The sequence below is a fragment of the Populus alba genome, chromosome 1 (genome assembly GCF_005239225.2).
Source record: "Populus alba chromosome 1, ASM523922v2, whole genome shotgun sequence".
In the NCBI taxonomy this organism is placed as follows: domain Eukaryota; kingdom Viridiplantae; phylum Streptophyta; class Magnoliopsida; order Malpighiales; family Salicaceae; genus Populus; species Populus alba.
Window position 1 is genome coordinate 24,284,351 of NC_133284.1, and position 10,704 is coordinate 24,295,054.

Genomic DNA, 10,704 nt, shown 5'->3' on the forward strand with positions numbered 1-10,704 from the left:
GTTGGTGGCTGCCATGAGGTTGGTGGCTGCCTTCCTTGACCTTCTAGAATATTTACTAGAGGAGCTAAATTGCTGGTGGGTTTGGATGCTTCTAGATGAAATTTGGATTCGTTTCTTCACGCAACCTGCTTGCTGGCAGAATTCAGCTGTCATCTTTGAAAAATCATATATACCTCATATGACATCGTTTTTGGCTGAAATTTGGAGCGTTTATAGATCTTTGAGTAAGGAATCCAACAAAATTGAGTTTGCATCAATTGGACTTCTGAAGCTCCAGATATTGAATTTTGAATGGGCAAAGGTCAACATTGGCAGACTGCGAGATTTGACTTTGAAGGATGTGATTTCCATGATCTTTCTCTTTTTATTTTTCTTGCATTACATTTCCAAAAAGGTATGGATGTTAAATTTTTAATTCCACTGGAATCACTTCATTTCGATCTCTGGAACTCACGCTCTGCACAAAATACCGACTGAACGTCAAATCTGCCAATTACCTCCAATTTACTCCTTTTTGCATCTTTCATCCAAAAATGCCTTCAAAACATAAAACAAAGAATATCAAGGCATTTTATATAAATAACATATGCAAAACACTAGTTAAATGCGGGTGAAACTATCGAATAATATGGTTACATCAATCATCATCAGATATTGAATGATTGATGAGTGCGATCTCATCGGCAAGAGCTTTCACCGCATGCAGATAAGCATGGATGTAGCGATTTCCTCGCTGAATCAAGGTAAGTTCTTCCTTGAGTTGCATGGCATGGGTTCTTGATTTATTAGCATACATGTGATGGAGTTTTTTCCAAGCCTCATGAGAGGCTTTGGAACTGGCTATGAGAGGGGTAATGGTGGGTGAGGTAGAAGCCATAATAGTGCTTAGGATTAATTTATCCTGACGAATCCAATGAGTTTTATTCAACTCAATGGAAGAGGTGCTAGCTGGGGAGGGACACTGGGAAACTCCATGAACGTAGTCAAAAAGGTTGTATCAAGAAGGTTGTATCTGATGAGGAGGGCATCAAATTGTGCTCTCCATTGAGGAAAGGTGGAAGGCATCCGTTTCTCATTGATTTGCGTTGTGATGGTGAGAGCAATGAGCGCATTTTTGGTGGAAGAGATGGGGTGAGTGTTTAGGTGGGTTTTTGAGGTTTGATCTGCAGAAGCCAACATTTTAGAGAAAGGATCTGTTTGCTCGTGAGAGAATTGGCTCTAATACCATAAACGATCAAACAACTACTCATAGAATTGATAGAGAAAACCACACAATTTTCATCGTAATGTTAAGTGAAATATATAGAGGAGTCTGTTTTTGGTAATTAATACATATGGACATTTGCTATAATTCTAGCAGAATATTTTCTGCTGTAAATGAAAAGATTTGTAACAGTTGGAATACTAAACTTTGGTAAGAATGTGTTGCTTGATTTTGGCAGAGTTTATGCATATTTCCTTAATAATCTCTATCTATACTAATATTAAAATATAAACTATAAAAAAAAATATTATTTAATACCTTTTCATTCTAAAAAATATTTTTAAAAATCACTTTATACCACAATATCAAACACATAAAGATCATTCCAATGTCAACAACATTTCCCAGCACACTTAATTTATTCTCAATCAAGAAAATAAAGCATGTATGCACATCTCTATCTATAATATTAATTCAAATATTAAAGAAAATCATGATAAGAGCAATCTTTTAGAATACTCGAAGCATCAAATCGTTGTTCAGGACTCAGGCGGTATATCGAAATCATGCATTTAATTTTAGTCACACCTTATATGAGCCGAGATGCTCTTCTTGTCAACCATTGCTGACAAGTTTTGTCTTCATCCTTGACAAACTAGTCAAGAAAAATTGATCGAACTTTTTCCCCAAGAAATGAGCCACGAAGTATGAAGATTATCATCTTTTCAAACAATGGATAATAGCAAAGTAAATATCTTCTTTTCGGCTACCACAATTATCAACATAAAAACTCAAGTGTTTTGGGATTATAGGGTTAACAGCCAATCCTTTTTAGTAGTAATTAAAGGTATTTTGGGTATGAAATGGAGTTTGTACAATATTTTCTTCAAAATGAAGAAAATAATATCATATGTTCAAACTTTTTGACAATCTTTATAATTTCGTGATACCTCCTTATAATTTATTATTGAAAAAAAAAAAAAAACCTCCCCATTACTTAGTTGCTTTATAATTCAAAAAAATCATAATTTTATTAGTGAATTGATATTAAATAATATTCTAAAAGGTGTGGGGAAACTACTGTAGCTTCCTCACGCCGTTTACTTATTCTATTATTAATATATTATATTATTATAATTATTATATTATATTATATTATAACATATATTATTTTTTTTGTTTTTAATTTTTTTTGTTTTTTTTTCATTTAATAAATTTTTTTTGTTTGATTTAGTTTGTTAATGTTAATTTTTTTTATTTAGATATTAGACTTTCATGATACAGATCCTGGGTTTGATAGCTTAACCTGATTTGACTGGTTAACCCGAAATTGTTTTTTCTTTTTAATTAATTTTTTTCACTTAGTTTAGTTTGTTAATGTTAAATTTCTTTCTATTTAATTATAACTTTCATGACACGTATCCCGGGCTTGACGGGTTAACTTGGTTTGACGGGTTAACCAAGTTAATTCTGGGTAAACCCATCAATTTTTTTTTTCTATTTAGTTATCAAACTTTTATGACGCGGATCCCAGGTTTGATGGCTTAACCTGGTTTGACAGGTTAACCCGAATTTTTTTTTTCTTTTTAATTAATTTTTTTTTGTTTAGTTTAGTTTGTTAATATTAAATTTCTTTCTATTTAATTATTAGACTTTCATGACATGTATCCCGGGCTTGACAGGTGAACTTGGTTTGACGGGTTAACCCTGTTAATTCTTGGTAACCCCGTCAATTCTTTTTTTCTATTTGGTTATTAAACTTTCATGACGCAGATCTCACGATTGACGGGTTAACTTGGTTTGAAAGGTTAACCGAGTTAATTTAAAAAAACATTTTCTTTCATTTTTTTTTCTTCCTATTGGTTTTTTTTTCTTTGTTTTTTTTTAATTAATCTATTTAATTATCATGCTTTTATGATACGATCTTATAGCTAGACCCACATCCAATGCTCTTGGGTCCGGTGTTGCAACTAGACTCATTTAAACTTAAGTAATGTAAGTTTAATATTATTATTAATATTATAAATATAGGGTCAAGCGGTGCAGCCAAATCCAAGACTCTTGGGTATAACTTTGCAGAAAGATCTAATACTTTTAAATCTTAATTTTTTTTTAATATTTTTATGTTAAAAAAAAATTAACCAGCGGCATCGCGTGGGTCATGTAACTAGTTACAGTCTAATTTGGCTCGCGAAATAGATAGAATATTTTGCACAAAGACACACAAATAATCTAACTTTTATTAAATTATTACTTTTTATAAGGAAAGAATCACCAAAAAGATATTTTTAATTTATACATTATTCAAATATTGAAATTCATTCATGATTTAGTGAGTATTTGTTTAATAGTTTTTAAAATTGTTTATTATGTGAAAAAAATATCAAATTAATATATTTTTAGATTTTTTTGGATGATTTTAATATATTGATATTAAAATATAAAATATAAAAAAATATCATTTTAATAACTTTTTATTCTAAAAACACTTTATAAAACAAAATCAAACACATAATCTACTCATTATCAACGACATTTCCCATCACACTTAATTTATTCTCAATATCAAGAAAAGAAGAAGAAAATCAAGCATGTATGCACATCTCTATCTATAATATTAATTCAAATGTTAAAGAAAATCATTATATGAGCAATCTTTTAGAATACTCGAAGAATCAAATCGTTGTTCAGGACTCAAGGACATCGGGAAATTAATCAAAAACTTGATTCTTAGGTCACCTCTCTTTCCTATTTCGTTTGCAGTTGGCATGCCTTGGCCCTTGATGATCTTTACATATCCTGGATATAATACGACGTCGAACGATAAGCTCATTCTCTCACCTTCCAGCAATGGAACTGAAATGGCACAGCCTACAAGAGCCTGTGCCAATGGGATCGCAGCTTTATAGACCAAGTCATCATCTTCTCTTTCAAATAACAAGTGTGGTTTTTCATCTATCAAGAAAATCAAGTCAGCTGGCTGATAGCCTGGTCTCTCGTCACCTTTTCCTTCGAATGTAATTCTTGTTCCTTTCTTCCATCCTGGCTTCACCGTTATGTTCACCATCTCTCCTTGCTGTTCAATTATCCTGCCATGATATATATAGACACATATCATCATCATTTTCTTATTATTTTTAGGTATTGATCAGGTGGCTTCCGCTTCTTTATCCAAAAAAAAAAAACTGTTTTATTATTAGATAACTACTGATTTCTGTATTGAACCTCACATCTCATTTCGTTTTGAGTCTTGGTTTTGTAGAATTTAGAATAACATGCTTTTTTTTTTAATTTATTTTAATGTGTATTTGTTCCTTTTAAAAGTACTTTTGAATTAAAAATATATTAAAATAATATATTTTTTATTTTTAAAAAAACTCTTAAAACGTCAATTTAATACCTTTTCAAACACGGTTTTTTTCTTAAATCTATTTTTTTTTAAAAAATCACAACTAAGCACACACCAAAAACTACAACAATCACATCTTTATTCTGTTATTACCCGGTGAGAAAATACATAATAGTAGTAAGACATATCGAACTTTTATTATCTAAGGCATAACATCTTCTTCTCTCGCATTCATACAAGTTTTTCAACAGTGTCAAGCTATGCTCATATAATCATAGAGTGTTTGATTAAACATATAGTCAGTAATGAAATAATAGCTTACCCATTTATTATAACGTCTCTACTGGTCATAATTTGCTTGACACATCCATAGCACAACTCTTCTAGGGTGCACTCAAGCTTCTTTTCAGTTGGTGGAGGTTTTCTCAAAAGAGTAGATTGAGAGAAGATAATGGGGGATCTAGGGCTTAATCGACTCATACTTCTCTGCAAAAAGGGATTTTCTATGTCTAAACAACCTCGATGACTCTCATTCCTTGGAGAGTTGTCTCTTGAACTTGCACCTTTTGGTAAAAAGGAAGGACTTGTGCTAAGCGTAGAACTCTTTCTACTAAGACTTCTCAGAAGGATTGAAGGTCGATAAAAGAAACTCTCTTCTATGATTTTACAAGGGCTTGAGCCTCCCGGCGATATTGATACTATAGGCTCGTTGCAACTTTTCAGTTTTTCTTTCACTCTGTTCTCATTAATAGCCTACATCAAGAAAGCAAGAAAAATAAAAGAAATTACATCATTCTTTTTTTGCTTGAATTTATACACTGAATTTTAAATCTTTTTTATTTAAATATATGCAGTTGTGCACATACATACAATATTCAAATATATATATGAGATACCTTGAATGGTTCACTAATTTCTTGAAATTTGGCTTCGGCCTCGGCTTCAACTTTATTTGATGGGTTCCTATTAGGATTCCATTTCGTAACAAGCGACTTGTATACCCTATACATCTCTTTAGTGATTGCTCCTGAAGAATTCTGAGAATGAATCGTCGTTCTATGATTTTATTAAAAAAAAATATATATATCTTCTAGACATTTGATAAGGAAATCATGCAGTGCCAACACGCATAGATTGGTAACTAGACAAGGTTGCAAGAGTCCCTGAGAGAGAATGTCTTAGAAGAAGAAGAAGAAGAAGAAGAAGAAGATGATGATGAATAAGAAGAAAGATTTGAGGAAAAATGAAATTAAGGAATTTTAATAGGCAAAGAGAAATCCGTGGTGGGTGTAACAAACAAAAAAACTCGTGTAATATGCTTTAATTAGGCAAAATTTGTTTTCCTTTTCATGATGGTAATTGGTTGGTTTTTTTTTTTTTCCTGGTAAATGATAACAGGTTTCTTATTTTTTCTCTTTTTGGTTACAAAGAAGTAAGAGATCATGGATCCACTATACAGCAAGATACAGTTTATTACGAATTGGAACAATAAGATATCCATTTTTTTCTTTCTCAAACAAAATCATCTAGCTAGCTATTTGGAGAAAAATAGTATTTTTCATATGGTTTATTTGTCATTATCATATTGATCAGGGACAAATAAGTCCTTTGACATTTTAGATGTATAATAAAATGTTTTAAATACCCTTTAAAGCGAAAAAAAAAATCATAATTATGGTCTTGTGGCTTTTCGGTCTTTTGACACTTTGATTGCATAGTGAAATGACTTCATTGCCCTTAAAGAAAAAAAAATTGATATCAAGAGACTTTTTTTGTATTTTCATCATGTTTTTTTTTATTTATAATCAATTTCAATAATGAGAATTTGGTCTTTTCATAATATAAATATAATTAAAAAATAAAAGCTAATGGGAGGTCGCAATCGACATCGCGACGACCTTTAAAAATTAAATTGTGAAAATAACAGATTTCTAACATCTTGTTTTTAGATGAAAAATATCTTATTTAAAGAGTCGTCACTTAGTATTATGATCACTAAGAACCCTAACTAGTCAACATAGATTCTATGGTATGTGACTGGTTATGCGAAAGGATAAAAAATACTATCACCCTTTAAGCGTCATACCTGAGGTAAGCTACAATATTGCTGGTTTTGTCTTAAATTGCTAAAAGTTTTGTTTTTTTTTTTTTTTTCATTTTTGTGGTCTTTCTATAATATTCCTAACTCTAATTTCAGTGAATAAATCCATAAAATTTAGATTAAAAGAAAAGGAAACTATTTTTTTTTTAGAGAAAAGAAAACATGCATTGCATATCAAATTCACATTCCACAGTTAAGGTCCACAAATCAAATACATTGCAAAATCTAACAAAACAATACAAAAAAAAAATAAAAATACAAGAGACCCATAAATAAATCAACGAAGACCCCCAAATGTCTGTCTTCTTCTTTGTCTGTTTTTCCCTTTTGTATTTTTCTTTGTTCATTTTTGGGTTGTTTTGTGGTTTTCTCTATTTGTCTCCCTGTTCGTTCTGTTCCCCTATGTTATGTCCTCTCTGCGTTTGCTCGTTTCCCTCGTGGTTTTCTTTGTTTGTTTTTTTTCACTCCCCTAGTTTTTCCCCTCTGTGTTTGTTCTTTCTTTTCCTTTTTTTTTTTTTAAAATTTATCATGGCCTTTCTCTAGCTTTTATTAAGCCAGAGAATGCCATACGATCACCTCCAGATAATGAGGCGACCGACAATTGTTATTGCAGGAGTAATGATAACTATCGGCGATGGCAGGGGCGTCTCTTTTTATCTTCCTGGTCTGATAAGATGAAGAGATGAATAGTTTTCTTTGAAATCAACTGAAATGACTATTTTCAATTTGCCTCTCTAAGTTCTGACATTTAGCAATTGGGCTCTTATTCTTGGAAAATCTCTATTTTTTTTTTGCCCCTAATGAATTGTAATTGAACTCCTGGATTTTAGCACCATTCACAAAACAATCATTGATTTTCAATTTAATCAATTCATTTCTTAATTGGCTCTTCAACTTTTAATTCTTTCAAAATTGCCCCTGGAAAAATCAATTAACCCCTTATGGTATCACCTTCTATTCACTTTGGTCTTGGAACTTTAATTTCTTCAAATTTTTACCCAAATCAGCCCTAAATTTTGGTATTTTTTCAGTTAAGCCCTTGGTTGCATTATTTAAATAAATCAAAGTTTAACTAATTCCATAAACTTATCAATTCTTCCATCTTTTGACCAAATTGACTCCCAAATTTATAATTTCATCCTTATTTGTTCCTAAACTTTCAATTTGTGTTGTCTTTACCCAATTCTCAAATTTTTTTTCATTCATTCATTTTTTTTTTTGAAAATTCAAAAATTGGGTTATGAAAATTGCCTCATCTTTATAATATTTACGATTCAAAGACGTTGGAAAATTTTGTTTTCTTTTGGCTTTGCATAGTAATTTATAAATAAGTAGAAATGGAAAATAATTTTATTTCCTTCAAGAGTGTTGAAAACTTCAAAAATAGTAGATTGATAGATGACCTTCGCTGGGAGATGTTGAAATCGAGAAATTAGTCATTTGAAAGGTAACCTACCTTATCAATGAAAAATAAAATATGAGGATTTTTCGGAAGTGGTCTAACTGTTCCAGGTGACCTGCCTGTTGGAGAAAAATACGAGGCTTTTTTGTAAGTGGTCTAATTGTTCCAGGCGACTACCCACCGATAAAAAATACAAAGATTTTTTTAAAGTGGTCTAATTATTCCAGGCGACGTGCCCGCTGGTGAAAAATACAAAGATTTTTTGAAAGTGATCTAATTATTCCAGAAGATCTGCCCGCTGGTAAAAATATGAAGATTTTTTGAAAGTGGTCTAATTGTTCCAGGCAACCTTTAATTGAAATCAATCCCTGATCTTTCGATTTCAAATTTTATCCTCTTAAAATTAAATTAAAAGCAAATGGATCAAAATTGGGGTATAACAAAATAAATTAAAAAAAAGACAAAAAATGAGTTGAGTCAAATCAAGTTAACCCACCAAACCTGTGATCCTAGTAATGAGATCGCACTAACCTCACCGAAAGCCAGTAAAAAAATAATATGAAGCGTAATTTCAAATAAACCAAATGTCGAAGGATAAAATTTAGAAAAAATTCAACAAAAAAAAAAGATAAAAAAAACCTGAGTTAATCCGCTAAACCCATAATCCAAGTAATGAGACCATATTAAGCAAACTCAATGTTGAGGTATGAAATTAAAAAGACAAAAAAAGAGACTCAAAATAATCGGAACTAACCCATCAAACCCGTGACCCAGGTAATGAGACCAGGATCATATCATAAAAAGCAAACAAATAAAAACTATGAAGCCTAATTCTAAATCAACCTGATATTGAAAGATGAAATTTCAACTAAAAGGGACATAAAAAAAGACTGGTGTCAACTTGAGCTTAAATCTCATACTTGTGACCTGAATCATGAGATGAGGATGACCACATCGAGAAAAATAACGAAGCTTAATCCTCAACAATCCAATGCTGAAGGATAAAAAAAAATCAATTTAAAATAATGATAAAAAAAGCAATTAAAAAAATAAAAAACAAAATTGACATAAAAAATTAATAAAATGATGTAATTTGACATATCCGGGCTGCGAGGCCAATATATCATTATAAATAGCAAAAACAAATAAAATAAATATGTTTGATCTTTAATAAACCCAGTGTTGAACAATGAAATGAAAAAAAAAAAAATTAGTGTAAAAAAAAACATGAAAAAAAATCTATTTCAATTTAAGTTAAAATTTCATACTCATGACTTATGTTATGAGACCAGTATCACTTTCAAAAATTAAAAATAAACTATCCCAATTCTAAATAAATAAAATATTGAAATATGAAGTTGAAAAAAAGGAGTCAATTTGAAGAAAGGAACCCAGGAAAAAAAAAACAATTAAAAGAATAAGGGTAAAATATTACATAAAAAATAAATTAAATCAAATAATAAGGGATAACATTAAGAACAATTTTTTTTTTTTAAATAAGGATCATATTTGATATAAATATCAAATATCACAAAATTCTATGAGATGAAATTGAAAAGAAAAATTAATAGAAAAAAAGATGCAAAATAAATAAAGAGAAATAAAAAAAATAAAATAAGGAAATTGTTTCATAAATGAAAGATTCACCATATTAGGTGTACAACTCATTATTCTTACAACTGAACATGCACACTACCATCTGTAGATGTTACTATAATCTCAGTACAAAAGAGGAGTAAGTTTTTTTCTTTAGGCTTAGGACATTTTGACGTGGGCATTAATTAAATTGTTTCATGGCTAATTAATAAGATACAAAATCTTTTGGTGTTGTACTATATCCGATGGCAGAAAGAACTGGATTTTCTTCTCCATGAATTATATTGGCCTAGAATTAGCATCACTTTGGTATTTCAGTTTGTAGTCAAACTGCAACTCAATTTCAGTTCTATCCTGGAAAAAATTACTTGTAGTCTTGGGGATGAAGACCATACTCGATAGAGATATCATAGAAAAGAATTATCCTTTTCAAGCTATAGATCAAGATATTATGAAGACCATACTCGATAGAGATACATCAATGAGCATTTGGGATTCCATGAAACAGAAATACTAAGGTTTTCCTGATTAGTACTTAAAAGTGTATTTTTATCAAGGTTTTATATCATCATTTTGCACTTGAAGTATCAATAACTCCTTAACAAAAACATGTTTTATAATAACAAGTCTGATACTATAAGATACTTTTAATTTATGGTAAATGTTCATCTTAAATGCAGGCCTATCACATAAATCAAAGGATTGATTGATAAGTTTAACTACTGAAATTTAAAAGATAAAGAAAGGACCAAATTTAGAAAAGAGATGCTAGTTCAGTCCAAACTGGAACACTGTTCGGTCACTGGGTCATATCTGGAGCTGTAGATTTTGGATTTAGGTCTACTTTATATGGATGGAAAGGTAAGACATAGGCCTAAAACTTTCATGAGGAGTCCAAGATTTAAAAAGGTCGTTGGATTGTTATCTCTTAATTCTGCTTATATACTCATTTAATAAGTATTCTTAAACTTTTATTTTCACACACACACACTTTAACATATGATTGTGGGTTGCATATTGGATTATTACATTATTTATGTTCTTTTGTTAAA

General features: G+C 30.5%; 1 protein-coding gene across 1 annotated transcript; it reads right to left on the reverse strand.

Annotated features, from left to right (window-relative positions):
- Positions 1 to 3,833: 3,833 nt before the first annotated feature.
- LOC118048780 (uncharacterized) lies at positions 3,834 to 5,033 on the reverse strand. Its single transcript, XM_035058581.1, has 2 exons — positions 4,876 to 5,033; positions 3,834 to 4,293 (listed from the first exon to the last, which is right to left on the reverse strand). Exons 1-2 carry the CDS (start codon positions 5,031 to 5,033, stop codon positions 3,834 to 3,836), a joined length of 618 nt encoding a protein of 205 aa, XP_034914472.1.
- Between the last annotated feature and the right edge of the window lie 5,671 nt (positions 5,034 to 10,704).